We start from the raw sequence: 18,988 nt of genomic DNA, 5'->3' as shown, positions 1-18,988 counted from the left end.
GGATCATACTCGCAAAACCAACATAAGACACCATTACTACAGATTGCATAGGTTCAGTTAAAAACTTTCCGACATACCACTAGCCTCGCCAAGACTACTGTAGGCTTTAATTTCTTCAATTCAAAGCAACCTAAGTGAGAACTCTCCGTTTTCCCCCTGAATCTTTAAGAACTGACAAATTCCATAACAATTACAGGTTTTGCAGGTTTTCCCTGATGGCAGACACCCTCCTAATGTGCCCTTCTCTGCAAAGTTTTGCAATTACATAGCAGTATGAATAAATAAAAGGTCCAAGAGGGGAATGGCTGCTTACCTTGGCAAAAGCTGCAGCCGTCATTTGCACTCTGCCCTCGTCCGATGCGTATATCTTGAGGTCATGGCGGTAGGTGCTGTGGAGGCGCAGCAATCCCAGTCCTCGAGTGCCAGCGTATTCACCTAAAGTCGGTCAGCGCATCATAAAATAATAACAGCACAATGTAGCCCCCTAGTGGTTTGTCCAGACAAAAACCATTCTCAACGTCATGGCAGCACACAGTCAGACCGAAGCGTCTAATTCCTCGCTACAGTGTTGAACATCTTGCGGTCATGTAAGAATGGCTGATGATATGGGTTCTTAAAACGTATTTAGTTGCTCACTCTTCCTGAATTCCCTCATTTTTACATGTTTCTCCGAACTATATGAGGAGAATTTCAGCGGCTGAAAAAGTGAAAGATTTTAAAAGGTAGAGTTTGATGAGCTTCGACAACCCCAATTTATGCATTAGCGCTTGGGAAAACAATTAAAAAAAATAATCGGGCTAACCAAACCATGACCAACACTTAAATTTCTACTGACACCTTCCTGATGACAAACTCTGTCTGTGGTTGTCACAGAAATGTAGTCTGTTAGGAGAAATTTCTTGGGCGGAGTCACGCTTTGAATAGAAGCCAATGCACAGAACCCTGTGAATGTGTCAATTTCACTTTCTCCTTCTTCCCTGGCACAGTTAACTTTTTCTAAACATTTCCTGTCAATTCCGTGGCTTTTCCAAGTGCTTGAAACTTCCCTGACAATTGTATGCTTCCTTTGTTTTCCAAGGTGCTAGGCACCTCGTCTTTAGTAGCACTTGCTGTTGGGCTAGTTGGTGCATGTCGAACAGTAATGAATTTAGTGCCAAAAACACTATCACAAAAAGGAAAGGACATAAAGACAAGATGAGCGCTTAAAGGCCAATGCTATGCACCATCTATGATTTGAGCCTCAAAGCAGCCGGCTCTCCGGGACACCGCCCAGGCGAGTCGGCGCTCCTGTCTATTTGATTCCGCACTGTTAAACTTTGCCACAAAGATGGCAAGTCTAGCTCAACAAAGCAATTTCTGTCAAATGTTTTTTTACAAGTACAGCTCATCAAATCTTTCTTTTGTTGACATCTTGAACTCGCTTATTACTTGCCAATGAATATATGCTTTTCGTGAAGTGGCCACAAATGGTTAGGGAAAGCATTTGCCTGAGCACGTTTGCACAAGAAAATTTGCTATTGGCTTTTGCCCAAATTGCTGATTTTGTTTTGTTCCTGCCACCCTGACTGACTTTTAAGGAATGACATCTTTATTATTGACAGTTTTCTTTTTTCAGAAAGTTGCAATAAGACAAAGGAAAAAGAACAAAAAACTAAGCTGCTTAAGAAATTGAAGAAAAAAAAAACAGCATGGTGTGCTAACAATGATTCAATTACCCATGTTCTCATGTATAACAATCTTATCACACATAGGCAGACTCATATGCACACAAGAAGATTGAAAGCTATGCTATGAACATCGCACTATGAGTGTATGTAGGCCTTGGCCTTATTTTGAAACAGTAGGCATTCGCAATGTCTCAGAAAACTTGAGCTCAGTAATGTGGGCAAAATTAGGTCGTAAAATGCATAACACCTAATGATATTATAAATAGTAAATCACTGTTGTAAAATAAAACACTTCAGTATAAACCTTTATGCAAGTACATGCTCCCCACTCATGGGCACTCAATGCAAGCTAGAAGAACATAGCAAGTATGTACAATGTAATGCTTCCTTCAAACTTCCCAGGAAGCTTTCTAGACATGATACACACAAGTGATTTGGTATCACAGATGTACTTATAACCTGCCTTCTAGCAACAAGAGTACCTCTACCCAACAAAAATGACCACTGGTAGTTAGTACTAGTCTTTTGGCAAACAACTTTATGTACTGTAACATCTAGACAGCTTCTGGTCAAATAAAACAAGGTTGATATGATTTTTTTTAAAGACAACATTTAATCACAGCTAAAGATAAATTTCTAGACATATCTCAAAAGAAACAAACCACACTAAGCGTACAGATATTTTGGCGTTAATGAGGCTAGGGAAGCATGAGAAAGGTCTTTTGTCATGCTCACTCGTTTCTTCGATTGAAGCCGTTGAGAATGGTTGATGGCATTCCACTATTCACGAAGGGCGTGCGGAGAACAAGCAGCAACTGAATATTTCAAACAAATACTGGCAAAGTAGAAAAAGTACGCAGTGCACAATGCAAGACCCTCACTCGCTCACCATCTAACTGCATGGTATCGAAGCCCTGCCAAGTAATGTGAAGTTAATTATTCTATTGATGGGGTCTTTATTCATTTATTTGATTTGTTCTTCTCAAGTTGCATGTTGTGAAAGGGGCCAAGGAGAAAAGCATTACTTGACAGCTTACATCCCAAAACCGCACAGTGGGCTATGAGGAGAACCAAAATGAATTAATTTTGATCCCCTGGAGTCTTTTAAGCTAACGTTTAAATACAAGCACACGAGCGTTTCTGAAGCTTGCGTCAATTGGTATGCAGCAGCCATGGTTGGGAACTGAACCTGCCACATTGTGTGTGGTAACAGAATGCCATAGCGTCGTCACGTCTGGTATAAACCACATCAAGTGCTTTAAGAGTGACAAACCTTTTTTTAAAGAAAAAAGAATGAAATATTTTCTGCCGTTGAATGTTCCTGAAAGCTCGAGTGCTCGCAAGGAAACTTCTAGTTACTTTTGCCATTAAGCTAAGCTGTTCAACATGGCGATATGTACAAGGAGGCCAAAAGCAACTCAATTTATGTGAAATTCATATAGTGATATACCAATTAACTGATGTATGCTTTAACCATGAAACATTTATTTATGTTTCGTTGTACAGTGGTGACTAATAAAAAAACTGAGCCCCTCAGGTCCCCTTATTCTTCTCGCTCATTAACCACAATTCCCTTCTTTCCCCCGCCTGATTGATTCAAGTCGAATCAGGTGACTGTGCCCCTTAATAACTTTGCAAGTGTTTGGAGATAGCTTTATGTCCAAGTAAACTGGCTTCTGTTGGTGCTGGTTACCACATTCAGTTACCATCTGAAGTTGGACATGCGAGCATCTATCCACGAGCATCATGTCATGCTCTTTGAACTCCTGGTAGTACAGTAGAACCTCGTTCATACGTTTTCAAAAAATACGCTGATAAATAAACGTACGATCCGGGAAAACGTACGATCCTAATCCAGTAAAAATTGAAGCTGACATGCCCATATTGAGGTGCAAGGGCAGAAAACATTTATTTCTTGCAAAACATAGTTACAGTCGAATCTCGTTAATTCGAACTGACGCTGTGGTCCCGTCAAAGTTATGTGTATTTCAATGGGCGAGAACGCTCGGTAATTCGAACGCGAAAGCATTTGCGATGGTTAATTCGAACATAACCGCGCACCGACAATGCTCACAGCAGCACGCCAAATCATGTGGTGGCACCTCCAACTGGCAATGCTCCGACACCGCCATAAAGCAAAAGCTTAGGAGAGACCCCTCAACGCCGCGCGGAGAAATAAAAAAGGAAGAAAAAAATACCGCGGCGAAAACTTCTTCTCTCAAATGGCAAGGTCGCCATTTCAGCGTCGCACCGGAACACGCGTGTACGTGCCGACGTCTCAGCCAACGCAGCGGCTGCGGCGCAGAGGTAAGTAACGCGGAGGCCCAGTCCGGCCAACGAAACTGCCCACGCTGGCCAACGCTTGCTTCAACGGCAGAAAATGAAACTTCGGGGAGCGGGTTAAGCTGGCGCCGTGCCGGCGGGCGCGCACGGAGACAGTCGAAGGTGAGGGAGCTACGAGGGAGTTGAGAGGGAGGACGAGAGGAGCCACCGAAGCGACGGGGTTGCCGAGACCAAATGCGCTTCTCTGCCGCCCTCCTCCCTCACCTTCAATGGTCTCCGCGCGTGCGCATCGCTGCCGTATCGGCGCCGCCCGCTCCCTGAAGTTTCGTTCACTGCCGTTATCGGGATGCGAGAGAGAGAGCTTGTGGTTGTGAAGAGGAAGAGGCGCTATCGGGATGCGAGCGTTGGCCGGCGTAGGCAGTTTCGTGGCCCTCGCTCGCTATGTGCTTGCGTGCAGCGATATTTCACGACTCGCACCGTTCGTACGTAGTGCCATGGTGCACAAATACGTCATAAAATAAGTTTTTTTAATTCGAACAAATTTTTGGGCCCCTTCGAGTTCGAATTATCGAGATTCGACTATTTTCTGCTGGTGCGTCACACCCTTGGACAGGAACAACTCCTTTTGCGCACATTGAAGACCACATTCAGTTACCACCGCATTTTCGTTGTCTTTCATGGGAAAGAAACTTCGTAAGGCATCCAGGCCAGCAATAGCTTCGGCGAAGGTAGCCGGTAGGCGCAAGCCTTCGTTCTCGCCGTCTTCAGGCGCCTCGTCCGCCACCACCTCCGCTAGGATCTCGGCGAGTCGGAGCACCGCGCGTGGCGTTCGCCTGTTTTTGCCGCTTAGTATTTCGCGCTGAAGCGAGGGGCGAGGTAGCGCAAAGGTAAATTCGCTCGCCGCTGCTGCCGCACTTCGTCACTTTGGGCGAACGAGCAATGCAGAGAAGTCGCGATGGGGGGGGATTGAGCACTGCAGAGAAGCCGCGCGGCGGCTGTCTGCCACTTAGCGCTTCACAAGCACATGAGAGCGGCCTTTTTGCACACATGAAGGATAATTTTTCGCTGCAGAACGTATCATATGACCGCAGTTTGCCGCAATGCTGAACGTTGCTGCCGAATAATCGTATTTTCTGGGAACGTATTAACCGGAACGTATTAACACATTCCTCTATGGGGTTATGTTTATTTTTCGTGATTGCAAATGTAGGAGCCGGGAAATTGTATTAAGCGGGAACGTATCAGCGAGGTTCTACTGTACTACTAGAGTTCTGGAAAGTGTGAATGTAATTTTGCCTTCCTCCGCAATACTTCCACACAGCACAGGTGTAACAGGAGGCCGACTATGTGGTCATGTAGGGTGCAGTGGCTTTACTCAATCTGACAAAGGCATCAATGCAGCTGATTAATTGATTATTAAATTATACTTGGCAATTATTTAAGCTCAGTTTTTTAGCTGCTGCTGCCTAGCTGTAATTAACATGCAGAATGACTGGGCATGAGCTTGACAGAAGCAAGTGACTCCATAATAGAATATTGCGAAACTGTTACGAAAGATTATGCAAGCATATTTATGCAGTGGACTGTGAATTATTCATGAACTATGTGAAAAGATAACAAGGTGCATTAAGTCTAAATTTGCATCAGACTGGTGAGTAGCAATGGCCTTGCAGTAGCACAACAACAAGCAAAAAAATAAAGAAAAAATGCACAGAGAATGACAACCGCACATCAGCAGCAACAAAAGCCTCAGCAGCAATTAGGAGGAAAGATGACAACACTTCAGAACAAACAAAAGAACAATCATAAACATGTGACACAGTTTGACAAATTCATGAACACGCAACAAGGACTCGTGCAGTACTGTATTTACTTTAAAGGATATTAAATTAGATGAGCTCTGTAACCTTTTCTGTGCACTATTTACAGAGATAACATGATAAGTGCATACTTATTTTAACAACTTGACAATACCTCAGACTCATCCAAAAAGCAGTAAGAGAGTGATCAATGTTTCCTTAAGCCTGTCTTTTCATACATCTGAGGCATGTTACAAACTTGTTATAGCCAGTTTACTAAAAGCTGACAGAAGCATGCATAACTTGCATGCATTCGGGTTTACACAGCAAACTGTCTCCAAATGAAGGCCTCAGCAAGAAATTACGCTAATTTCTGTTAACCCTTTGATGGTCACTGTTGTACACGTACAATGCCACAAACCAATCCTAAAACGTTGCCGATGTAAATATATGGTGTAGAGGGCGAGCATGAAAATTTGAACCAGACTGAGAGAAGGCAATGATTGGAAGTTGTTGCCAACTTTTGGGGATCAGTAAGAGCTTTTATTATCTTGTCTTTTGTTTTAAACTTCAATACAGAACTAATTTTAAGACAGATGTCATGGCTACTATATTAATTTAATATTCTTATGATGAAAAAGCAGTTTTATACCATGTAAGTCAGCAATAGAAAATATACCATGGGGGCGGGGGGGGGGGGGCTATACTTTAAGCAAATATACAACCCTCAAAGGGTTAAGAGACCTCTGTAGCAGAAAATAGAATGGCTTGAAGAGATGTATGCTTTAGTTGTAGCCAAAAATTTTTTGGGGAAAAAAAACTGTTAGAACTGGTTCATGCCTGAAGAAGCTGACGCACTTTTCGTAAAAAGTGAGCTTTCAGTAAATTAGTATAGCTTTCACGCTCTGAATACGAAAAAAAGTTTGACAGGCCACAGGTCATTGCAAGTCACTTTTTTTTAGAGAAGACGAGCAGCAGCACCTGCGGGAGATGCCGTGGATCGGTTAACGGGCTCTGATGACGATTGTAACGTCATCGTTGGTATTGGAGAGGCGCGCGATTCGAATAGAGCGTTCACACGACTCCTGTGTTGGTGCCGTCTATGCGAAGGGGGTGGAGCTCGCACGAAAATTTAAACAGTGAATGCAGCGCTGCTACGCGCATAATTGAGAAAATAACTTCAGGAGTTGAATTATACTATTATGGCAGCCTTGCAAACCACCGCAAAACTTAAAATTTTAAAAGCTGTTCAGCATTATTTTAAGTTGGTACTGTTAAGAGACCTAACTAGTTGTAAATACAGTAGTTCAATGAAGCAGGGAGAATGTCGGAAAGGGGCAAGCGAACACAATGGTCTTGTAGTACCGGCACATTTTGGGAAATAACAAAAAAAGAAGTGAGTGCAAATCATTCGGGTCTACAGGAACAGCACTCGGGTCACTCGTACATGTGGGCTACAGCTAAAGGTGGAACTTCTGGGGTGGCATTCACTAAGGATTACAACTACAAGGGCTGAAATGGAATACTGTTTCAGTCAATAGCAAGCACCCAGGGTCACATCACAGGTTTCTTTTAACCCCTTGATGGTATCATTATAGTAGCGCAAAATTTCTGACCTCATCATCATTAATAGACTGTTTCTCTCTCAAACGGCTCCAGCTACCTCTTAACAGAACAAATAAAATCGTGGTGTTTAACGTCACAAAGTAACTCATATGCTATGACAGATACTATAGTGTATGTGTGGAGGGAGGCGTCCGATTTTCAACTACCTAGGGTTCTTGAATGTGCACCTAAATCTGAGTATACAGGTGTTCTTGCATTGAACCCAAGGAATTGAACCCATCGACCACAGTGATCAGCAGCAGAATGCCATAGCCAATGAGCCACCTTGGCGGGTTTCTAGTTACCTCAGTCCTGCAGCAACCAAACCCACCTTAAGTTTGAAAATTTTATATTCGCACTGCTCATCTGACCCTCTGCTACCCCGGGCTTCATTTTCCTACCCTTGTCACCAGTAGCGCACCCAGGATCTCTGCCAGGGGGGGTTAACAGTTTGCCTTAGTTTGCCAATACCATCTAAACAGCACTAATTTCAATTTCTTCAGGGGAAATTGTCAAAAATTCACTTTTTGCACAAGTTTGCGAGTGTGCAGACGATTGTGCGTCCTACATCTTAGTTGCAGTACTCAAAGGCTCAAGGAAAGAAAAGGGGTTAAACAAAAGAGGGGGGTTAACACGGCCTCAGGGGGAGGGGTTACAACCCCTGAAGCCCCCCCCCCGTCAGTGCACCACTGCTTGTTACCTAGTCTATTATGATAATTAGACCACTTCGCACAGATTCATTGATTCAGATTCACTGCACAGATTCGTTGAAATCATTACACTAGCTGCAAGATTCCACTCCACCATTAACAGGACTGTTATTTCCTCTAATTGACCTAAAATGATTGTTTTATTAAACAGAATGAGCACCCTGTAAGAAATGTTTCTGCGGCAAAGTTGCAAGTCTTGGTGAGCTAGGCTCGCGCAGATTCATGCAAGAACAAGGCTGGTTAACTGCACAAGCTACAAGCAGATGAGGAACTCGGTGACACCCAAGAGTTTCAAGGAACGCCGCTTTGGGCAAGGGACAACAACATATCAAAAACGGCGCACTGTCGTCGTTCTGATGTGACCCCGGGTGCAAGTGTCGGCTTCCACATGCAGTGGGGATCAAACAGGGAGGGTGCTGGGCTTCATGCTGGGAGGTTTGCAATGTGCCAGTACCAGCGAGACCGAGCTGCCAAGCGTACCTTGTCCACCTGGGTACATACATCTGAAGACTCGGCCCAGTTCTTCGGCCTGCACGCGGCCTGCTGGCGTCAGCTCACCCCCCCACTTCAGGATGAGTACCAGTGAGGGCTCCCTAGGGTAGTCTGAGGAGCAACAACGCACACCCAAAAAGAAAAGTTGTAAGAAAAAAAAAAGAAGAGATGGACAGTAACTATCTATACAGGCTTTACTATACTACATATCACCAACTACGTGCGGTGCAGCGAATGTTATTGGTAGCATCAACCAACCAAGAAAGAAAATCGGAAGGGCTCCTTCATTGTACACTTCTGGTTGCCCTCTGTGAAGCACCGACTGAATGGAGGTGTCAGGAAAAGATTAGTAGCGCTTAATGGGCGAGCCTTTCTTCCTTCTCCAGAACATGTAGCAGGCTGTTATTACAAACCGGCTGACATGGGCCATAGCCTCTTCTGCACTGCGCAAAATTGCTGAGGTAAGTATAGACTAGACTCCCCATAAAGGTGAAATTTGGCAAGCTCATACACTATAATGGCATGAAGGCACAAGGATGGAAAAAGGTGTTGAGTGAATACATGAAACATTCAAATGCACAATGGTGTCAAGTGAAAATGTCATGCGCTGAACACACCCAAATAGCAGAAAATATACAAGATCAACAATGATGCACGGCAGGCATTTGCCCACCCCATTAAGGATTTGCAAACATCATAGAACCAGGTCTAACAGAAGCCTTGATAACACCATGAGTTCTAATGAGAAATCCATATTCTTTCAAGTAGCCGTGCAGAACTATTCTGACAGCACAGAAGAACAGTGCACGGATCTCAAACCTGTAATAATTCCCCTAGTTCCTACTAGAGCATGTTCAACAATGCTCATTATCTGTACTGCTAGCACATGAAAACTATGGCCGATTGAAATTCTTTATTCAAAGGCACGTCGTTAAAGCAAGGTTTGACTAAAGTCCTTTGCTGATACACAGTTGAACTTGAACATAATGAACTTGTATATAATGAATTGAATGTAAAATGTTTCTCACCAATACTGGCATGTCACTAATATATGCTCATAAAGAATATCAGATATAACGAGGGCCTTTTGTGTCAGATGCGATTTTGTTATAATGAGGCTTGACTGTAGTCTACAGATTATGACTTGCCTTCATCGCTGCTTGAATGCCGTGGCCTCCCTTTCGGCTGGTATTTCAGCTGCACCTTGCGGTTGATGCCAGAAAAATGTCCGTACCTGCATGCAGATAACCATAATACGTAATGAGCAGGTAGGCAAACTCTGAGCATCAGTGTAGTGTTGACACTTAATTTCAACACACTTACATTTCAAGAACCGATTTCAGCTGCTCCAGCTTCACTTTGTTTTCTTCAACTTCAGGATCAGACTTGTGCTCAATTTCACTCAGAAGGAAGCGTGATATGTCCAATATTTCCTGCGAGGTTAGTACAGAGATGAATCATTTCAATTCAATGCCTGCAGTAAAAATAAACAGGCAGAAAATTCCTCGACGATTACGATACTCCCTAATGTGAAATTTGATCGCAGCTCTATACGTGTTTTCATTTAGCGATATATTGAGGCATCGCACCGAACACCACACTCACTGGCAGAGTCGTAACGCGTGATGCCATACTATATAGACCGGCCATACAGCTGCCGCTTCCCGGCAACTGGACCTTATGCAACTGTAATCTTTACTGGGAAACGCTTGTGGTGAATGCTATGTGAGAAGGCGAGTTTCTGGTCCTTTTTTTCTTTCCCCCGTTCGGCCGCCACTGCCGCGGATGCGTAGACGACGCGCTACTCTGGCGCCATCTCGTAGCAGTCATCACCCATCTTGCGTGGCACTACGCCTTTGATCTTACGCTGCGGTCCGCATTCACTGCTATCTTTCGCTGTGCTCGCTCGCTCGATTACACCGAGAGACAACGCCGACGCCCGCCACAGGAAAGGGTGCTTAAGAGCTACACTCTAAAAGAAGTGACATGCATATTTTTTACAAGTATGCTAAAGGCCACCACTAAATTAGGCCTACTGGTAGATCACTGTTCCAAGTAACTGAACATTTGCGCAGTGGAAAAGATTATTGTTCATAGAAATCACAGAAGAATGCTGGTGTCTTGTTTCTTAATCTCTCTCATGTTCGGACCTCAGAACAAGCGAGGCCAATTGCTTACGTCACAGATTTTATCATTTCTTCGTAGAGTCAGGTCATTTTTCTGAAGAAAAAAAAAAAGCATAAATATGCCTGGTGAACCTTTCTCTTGTTTTAGAATGCAGCATAATTATCCTTACAGTCCCTTACAACCTGAGAAATTAGTATCTTGAAGCTACTCCTACAAATGTGCTGCCCCTGCTCTCCATCCTTCCACGCTTTATAGGGAAACTCCACACTTATAAAGAGAAACACTAAATCAGTTTAGACTGATGAAGTATTCTTCGAAATCTCAAGGTTTTAGTTAACTTTTCAATAATAAGTTGGTTATTAGAAGAGAAAATGATGGTCACAGTTTCGTTTTCAAAATTTATAAAACCATTTTAGGTATTTAATTTTGAAAAAGAACACAGGCTGTTCTTACCACACATAACCCCCTCCTCCCTCCCACCAAAAGCGGCAACCACATGACCACAATATTCAAGCGACGCAAGAGCCAGACCTTGTCGCACTGTCATGTCACCATGTGGAGCAACCACATGGACGTGACACCGCGATAAAAAGTAGTGACAAATTTACATTGTCGTCCCAATAAATGCAATTGTGTGCCCGCAAAGGAACCGCAAACGTACCCCGAGGCCAATGCTTTAACCAAGCTGTATAGTCATCACCAGCAGAATTCCGTTCCATGCCGCCAGCGTGAAATACCATGGCGCCATCTGGTAAACAAAACTGAAAACACTTTCGCAGCTCTCATTGGAGAGTTTCAGGCCTAGCAGCATCCGAACGAACAACTGATTTCAATAATAATGACACCGCCAATACATTGCCCTCAGGTGAGATGAGATGAAGCGATGGCTGATTTTACTGCCATAAAATCTCAAGAGATAGCCCACCTAAAATCGAGAGAAATCGAGTGAAGATATGAGGTGGGCTAACTTTCAGTGTACAGTTGAAAAATGTATAGCAGCCAAAGAATGAACACGCGTTTATTGTCATGTTTAAGGGTGGGTTATCTTTCGGGGGTGGGGCCTCTCTCGGGATTTTACGGTATGTATTTTTTGTAGTCATGGCAGAGAGCAAGTTGCGAAAGCGAGTATAGATGAAAGTGGGCAGATAGGTTGCTGCCATGTTGTTTACCACGTAGATTTTTTTTTTCCTAGCAACAAGTGAAACTTTTTGGCTGGCCAAAAACTGATGACGCGAAGAAGCGACAGCGACGGATCGCCCTCTGCGACAGCAAAACCTGTCACTCGTCGCTAAAAAATCGTGTGCATGTGATTGCGAAGGGGAGGTTCACTGATACTGAAGGCAGAGCTGGATTACAAGGTGAAGGTGAACTAGTCAAGGCAATTAGCTGATGTGTGTTTACGCATTCCCTTTGAGGTGTATTTGTCACTGCAGTTTTAGCCTGTAATTGGCTACAATAATTGACAAACTATCCTTGATCACCACTTGTCCAAATTTGCGATACACAGGATGGTACACTTTGGGGGTGAGGGAGTAGAACAGCCTGCCTTCTGCCTTGCCCCATTTTCTGACTTGCCAAACCTGTGCCCTCAGTAGAAGAAACTAACTTGCTGTCTTAGAAGAGTACACTGCCAATCTGAATCGAGTCATTTTGTTCTTTAAAGGGACACTAAAGAGAAAAATTATTTGAGCTGTGTTGGTAAATTACCCTTCTACAAGACCAAAAAAAACCACCCTTACTTTAAGAAGAGGCTTGGTAAGCTAGAAAATATAAAAAAATGAATGACGGGTAGCGGTGCCGCCTTGAAGTTCCCGCACAAGCTTGCTATGATGTCATAAGTTCCCGTCACAAGCTCGCTGTGACGCAACACAGTCCATAAATGGACTGTGTTGTGTGCTAAAAGAGACAAAGACTGAATTTAATGAGATTAAAGCACTTTTACCGAGCCACAATGTCCCAAATACAAAAAAAAAAAAAAAAAAAACATCGGCATACTGGCAAAAAGGTTTTGGCATGAATTTCAAGGAATAGAACTTTGAGCTTCATTTTCTCTTCTAGCAAACAACCTATTTCTGAAAATTATGACAACACCTTTGAAAGAGTAATTTGTCAGTCTAATCTGGTTTTGTCACCCTTTTAAGAGAATCTCTAATGAATACTGCTTGTGATGAAAGAGAGGTTTAAACATGCCACGTGCCTGCAACTGCTTTGGCTTCTTCAATTTGATGTGGCCATCCTTGAAACCTCCATAATGCTCGAAAAGCTCAAAGAACCTGCAGAATCAAGGAACTCGATATCGGTGCCATGGTATACATTGCTTCTGATGAACATACACTGACAAGGCTGTGCTTACTTTGGGTGCTTCACCTCCATTTTCATCTTTTGTTTAGGTGTGCGATCCCCATGGCGAATGACAGCGATGACACATCTGAGTTCCATCCTAAACATGGCAAAAAGTGAAGGAAAATCTCAAATGTCATGTTCACATATAGAGCATGAGGCCAAAAACCACTTGTGTTAAACAGCCCTCTACATTTTTACTGTAGGAACTTGAAAAGATTATGTGAGTAGAAGCGATGAAGTTCGTGGCATAAAAACTACGTCAAAGTGAGCAGATGCTACCAGACTGATCATGCACATAAATTTTACACAATTTTGATGTTAAACTGTGTTCATTCCATTCTTTCTAAGCCCGTAGCTGTGGATGTTGTGCACAATGTCGCATTTGTATTTAACTAACAATTTCTCTTTTTAAGCCTGCGAACAATAATGCCATGTTATATTTTGCAGTTGCATCACATAACAGTTTGAATATCATGGTTTGAAGCATGGTAAACTGAAATGTTGCTAGTGAATAGCACTACAATTGCCATAGTAATTCAGCATCAAGTCACCCACTTTGGCTGCACCACATTGTAAAGGCTAAAGAGCGCATAAGCTTATTTGCTCGGATGACTCGTGCTTGAGACAGTTTACAAGCATTCAGTGTTCCTTTTTGCCTGGGTTGACTGGTTAAGGGAACTCACACAAACGTACAGAAACGATGCACTCACTAATAACAGTTCCAACTGTTCCCCGTGCACAAACATTCAAAGGTACTGCAGTTCCACAGTGACAATGCCATCATAGATTTTATGCAGCAAGAAATTTAAGGGGCAAGAAAAACAATACCATAGCTGACATAATGTGATCACAAGTATAGCACAAAGGAGGCTTTCGAAGATATCCTTTCCCTCTCCACCAAAAGAAAGAAAAAGCGATGCGCGCTCATGCAGGAAGACCTGCAAATGTGCAGGCCCTAGTGTGTGTGTGTGCACTATGGTAAGGAATTTAAAAAATCTAAAAACGAGTAAGCGGCATTGTTTTTATATTTTTTAAGGCTTTGTATGCATGCACGCTCAAATATTCCATTCATGCAGTCGACATTCTTTATTTGTTGTTTGATAAGGCAGTGCTGAGCTATCATTGAACCCCTTCTTTTTGTTCCGTAAGCAGTCATGTTTCTTTGCACTTGCTGTTATATTTTTTTCTTTTCTTAAGTGTTACTGCATTTCTGCGAGATTTATTTTTCATTGATGATGCTAATCACACCAGCTATTATGCTTTGTAGGCCTACCTCCCTCCCCTATCAACCTCAATTAATGAGGTTTTACTGTATCATGTTGATGAGGTAGCCTCGTTCAAAGTTAAAGTGTCAATGGCTTAAGATCACAACAATTGTTGTAGTCATGCCAATATAAGGCACGAGCCAAGACAAGGATGGCACATACATTTTCCCGAAGGTAGTGGGCACGATTGGAGGATCGTCCAGCTGGAAAGGCATGGACCAGGGGATGTGGAGCTGTGGGGCCAGCTCCCGCAGAATCATGTTGCCCAAGATCTTGGCACAGTCGTCATAGTACTTCATAGAGTTCTTCACAAAGCTGAACCCATTCACGTCGCACACATACGACTTGCCGTTGGCCCTCAGCAGGTCAAAGCCACAGACAGTTTGCTGCAACGAGGTTGCAAAAGAGGTCTTGCTCAAAATGTACAACACCACACTGTGCACAAATACAAAGAATGTGCAACTGCTTTACACTTGTGGTCACAGAATATCAAGTCGTCAAGTTGTTTCTTCACAGCAAGGCATTAAAATTTATGATGAATACTCTGTGCTAGTGATCGCTTTCTTTAGCATATTCATATCTATATCCAAGGCAGCCATGTCTAGCAGCCTAGACTGTTTATCAACATAGAACTTACCTCCAGTCTAACTCTGCAACAATTTTTAGCAAGGACAAATAAAGCAATAAACCTTAGCTAACTATCATCTATTAAAATGCTTTGTGTAAATACATATAGCTTTTCCAAGGCATGCTGCATGTGTAGAGAGGTCAACACACTTCTCTAGAATGCGCGAACCACAGTTCTCAGGACTGCGTTGGCGATACCTGAAGATGACATGTGGCACGAAATCGGCTGTATGTGAGGTTGCATGAATACATTTAGTTTCTATTGATTTCTCTTGACCTGGTGGTCAGCTTAAGCTTTGGTAGCTGCTTTGGCCCTCAGGAATGTGTTCTAGACAAGTGTGTTGACCTCTCTACTTCAAATATTTCAGTAAATTCATGAGCTCAATGTGAATGCAAGCATAAAAAGTAAAGCAATACAACTAATCAAGGTCTTGGCGCAAGAAAAGACTAAAGGTCGGTAGGCAGCAGACTACAGCATTCTCTATTATGAGCAATATCTGAAGCTGCATGTTCACATGACGTTACACAGTACCACTAGTAATACAAACGCCGTCACACACTTCCCATATGCAGGTACCATCCCACAACAAGTACATTTAAAACTTTAAGGGGCCCTGAACTACCTATTGGGCTTGGTCAAATAACACAGCCCGTGGGTAGCATACACTGCTGTGAACATCTCAGCCGAATTTTGCTTGTCGTAAGCGGTGAGCAGAGCTCGCAAGCGGAACGCGAAGTCACCTTTATCTCAAACGCTCTCCTTTCAACAAAAGCCATGATCCTCAAGATTTTCTTTGCGCTTTATTTTGTAATAAAGCGCATTCCAATAAGCAGCTGCTATTGGTCACTGTGGTCGGCTACACCACGGCCGCAGAGGGGTGCCGCCACCAGTCCACTGGCGAAGCGCACTGCAGCTCGCTGAGGACAACCATGCTTGGCTTACGTTTAGCATGTTGTAGGCAGCAAAATCGGAAGTCGTGGCATCTACGTTAACATCCAAAACGAAATTTGAACTGCGCACCATGGTGACATTTTGAAGGTGGAGCATTGTGGCCATGTCCCACTCCGCTGTAGCCTTCGCAGTGCAAGGCATTGAAGAAGGAACGGGAGCACGGCAGAGGCTGCGTTTGAGTGCAAATAACTCTGCTTCTGCTGAACGCAATGAAGTACTTTTTGCAGCGAAGTATTTCTTAAATAGCATATTTTTACTTCAAATGCTTTTCTCCACTTCGACAAAAAGTGGTTCAGGGCCCCTGAAATTTACAATTGCATCTTGTCAGCAGCAGCTTCGTGGCAATGCAAAGGGCAATGCAGTGAAGCCATTTGGAAAGAGAGCAGCAGTAACTATGATTGAATAAACAAAATTGTTTCTGGAGCTTTACATTAAGTTGGTTTGATTTTATGAGGACCTTAGCACTGTTGAGTGTGGCTAAATGAGCGCGGTATCCGAGAGGATTCTCCACCCCCCTTTTCTTTCTTTTGAGGTTTGTAAACGGGGGTGTGGACTACTTGCCAAAATACGGTATCATGGCCACTGAAAATTAAGAAAGACCGATAGAAAAGAAAATGAAGTGGCCCAAGCACAAATGAATGGACAAGTGCCATTACCTTAAAGGCCAGGCAGACCTTGCGAGCAATCAGCTTCTCAGTGTTGGTCAAGATGACAGGGTAGCGCACTTCTTTGCCTTCCTTGTCACGCTCCACTTTCCCGTCCAACGCAGGGGATTTGCGGGCCTCTGCGTGAGCATAGTCTGGCCCCACTGTGTACACCTGAGACATCGGACAAAAAGTACCACGCAGTGTCCAAGGTGTGGCATGACAAAACAGTACGCTCGCAGTAACATCTCCTCCTTTGAACAGCTACCATCCGTTTTAACAGCTATCATCAGCTATCTCCTCCTGAACAGCTATCAACCAGCACGGAAGAAATAGTGTACTTGCCAGAGAAACAATGCAGCAGTGTTTGAACAGGTCTTGACAGGCATGTGTTGGAAAATGTAGTGGCGCTTTGTTATGCCTCGGCATTGATAAATTGAACCTCAGTTTGACTGAGACCTAAAAAATTTTAGGGGCGTGTGAATATTTGAAACTTTCGAATAATGAATCGAATTGTGTCGTATTTGATTAGGTCCTCGAATCAAATAGTCACTATTCATAAATGCGAATATTTTTCGGATACCTTTCGTATATTTCAAAACGTCAACTGCACCCAAATAAACATAAAATAGGAGCAAAAGTGAAAATTTTTACCCCCGCGGGCATAGTATACCGTATTTACTCACATAATGAATGAACCCCCAACTTTAGTCGTCAAAATTTTCATTCTTTTTTTTTTCTGCCGCGTAATAAACGCACCCTGAACTTGCTGCCGTGAAGTAGGAGAAACACAGCACGATTCGGCATCTGATATGGCGTCCGGCGGGTACGATTGCATCGGATGCCATATCGGACGCCAAATCGTACCGTGTGTCTCCTATTTTTATTGTGATAGTAATCATATGGACACTCCCGGCGTATTTTTGCTGTCGGCACCGACGATCGTGGCTCTTATCTCCCGTATTCGAGGGAGGAAAGTGGGGAGGAAACTCGCTGTATTTTGTCATGCGCATGGTACCGATGGTAGGCGAGGGAGGGAGGGAGGCGGCGCAGCAACTGCACAATGCGCGGCCGCACGCGCCCTATTTTGAAAGTGATCTGCGTCGGGGGCCGAGTCTAGGTGCGACGGCAGCTTATACCTTTGTGTGTGCTCCGTTATCGCCGCTCAGTTTGCGTTGAAGCGATACACGGCATGAAGGTCACTTCGCTCGCTGTTGCTGCCACGCTTCCTCACACTAGCGTTTCGTCAGTGAGTGTCCGTGGTCATCGAGTGTGATTGGTTCATGGTTGCCTGTGCGCGTCGACACCATGCTGGTTAAATTACTTTGCAAGTTTATGACTGATAAAACAACTATCCTTACTTCATATAGCTGTCTACACATTTGCTATTGCAATCGATGGTTTGCCTTTCGGGCGAAACTGCGACATTTTTAGAGGTGGTCGCGGCAAAGGAAATCGCTCAAAATTTTACCCCGCATAATAAACGCACTCCCCAACTTTGAGCATATTTTTTGGGAAAAAAAGTTCGTTCATTATGCGAGTAAATACGGTAGACATAAAACATGAAAACTTGCGTAGGGGAGCAGGCTACCGTTGCTTAGGTAGCGATAATTTACAGGCTGTACAGCAATTATTTGCACTCTCTGAAGAATCCTGTGCATGCGATGAAACTACTTGCTTGCTCCTAATGCTCCATTTGTGCTTTTATTAAACAATGCTTCATAACATACTATGTAATGACAGAAACTTGCTAACCTTAAGAATACTGGGATGTGAACATTGTTTTATAATAATTGTGATAATGGCTGTTCACTATTCGAAAACTATTCGAAAACTATTCAATATTTGACTTGATTCGATTCTCGCACTGTTTGATTCGTATTCGATTTGGTCTCAAAAATCACTATTCGCACACCCCTAATAAATTTATGGAGCTTGCCTAGCAAACAACATAAACTAGTTTCCAAAACATGATCACTGATATATTTAAGGCCCACTATTGCACATTGGTGCTCCATTAAGCTGACACTGACGGGTGTTTTTGGAGTTGGCTCGTCATCATTGACACCTTTGGCACTCTACATTTGCTGCCCTAGAATGAACCTGTTTTTTGCTGTAAATTTAGGTTTATGCACAACAAACTGCGCCAGTTTATGTGATGATACCCATGCTTGAGTGATATGTTTGCTTAACCAAAACAGTTTACTTGTAGTCCCTTGAATAATATATTGGAGGATTTTTACTATACTCTAGTGAAAGAATGTTTGTTGAACGCTAAAACCACTACATGGTAGCAGAATGTCTGATCGAACACATTCCAGGAGTTCTTCGCAGACGACTGCGTAGTTTATAAACCTTTTAGTACTTGTTCCTCTGATAAAATCATGCTTAATAATAATTTGCAGTTATTGGCATTCATGGTGTAAAAATTAGGGAATGTCTATAAACTTCGATAAAACTGTCCATCTAAGCAC

The 18,988-nt window shown here is 43.3% G+C and overlaps 1 protein-coding gene across 25 annotated transcripts in view; it reads right to left on the bottom strand.

Annotated features, from left to right (window-relative positions):
- LOC119455988 (inositol hexakisphosphate and diphosphoinositol-pentakisphosphate kinase) overlaps positions 1-18,988 on the bottom strand; it is a 69,009-nt gene that overhangs the window by 30,779 nt on the left and 19,242 nt on the right. For 17 of the 25 annotated variants that reach the window (XM_037717551.2, XM_049669481.1, XM_037717548.2 and 14 more), the window contains 9 exons: positions 16,527-16,688; positions 14,454-14,677; positions 13,037-13,123; positions 12,881-12,956; positions 9,880-9,989; positions 9,705-9,790; positions 8,545-8,667; positions 2,403-2,447; positions 314-435 (listed from right to left, as the gene is read on the bottom strand). In XM_037717551.2, coding sequence (XP_037573479.1) covers positions 314-435; positions 2,403-2,447; positions 8,545-8,667; positions 9,705-9,790; positions 9,880-9,989; positions 12,881-12,956; positions 13,037-13,123; positions 14,454-14,677; positions 16,527-16,688 — 1,035 coding nt within the window. The remainder of the gene's footprint in view (positions 1-313; positions 436-2,402; positions 2,448-8,544; positions 8,668-9,704; positions 9,791-9,879; positions 9,990-12,880; positions 12,957-13,036; positions 13,124-14,453; positions 14,678-16,526; positions 16,689-18,988) is intronic. The other 8 variants (XM_037717555.2, XM_037717558.2, XM_037717574.2 and 5 more) reach the window with 6 other exon arrangements.

This window comes from Dermacentor silvarum, chromosome 6 (genome assembly GCF_013339745.2).
Source record: "Dermacentor silvarum isolate Dsil-2018 chromosome 6, BIME_Dsil_1.4, whole genome shotgun sequence".
In the NCBI taxonomy this organism is placed as follows: domain Eukaryota; kingdom Metazoa; phylum Arthropoda; class Arachnida; order Ixodida; family Ixodidae; genus Dermacentor; species Dermacentor silvarum.
The sequence above is the reverse complement of the archived record's forward strand: the minus strand, read 5'-3'. Positions and strand labels throughout refer to the sequence as shown.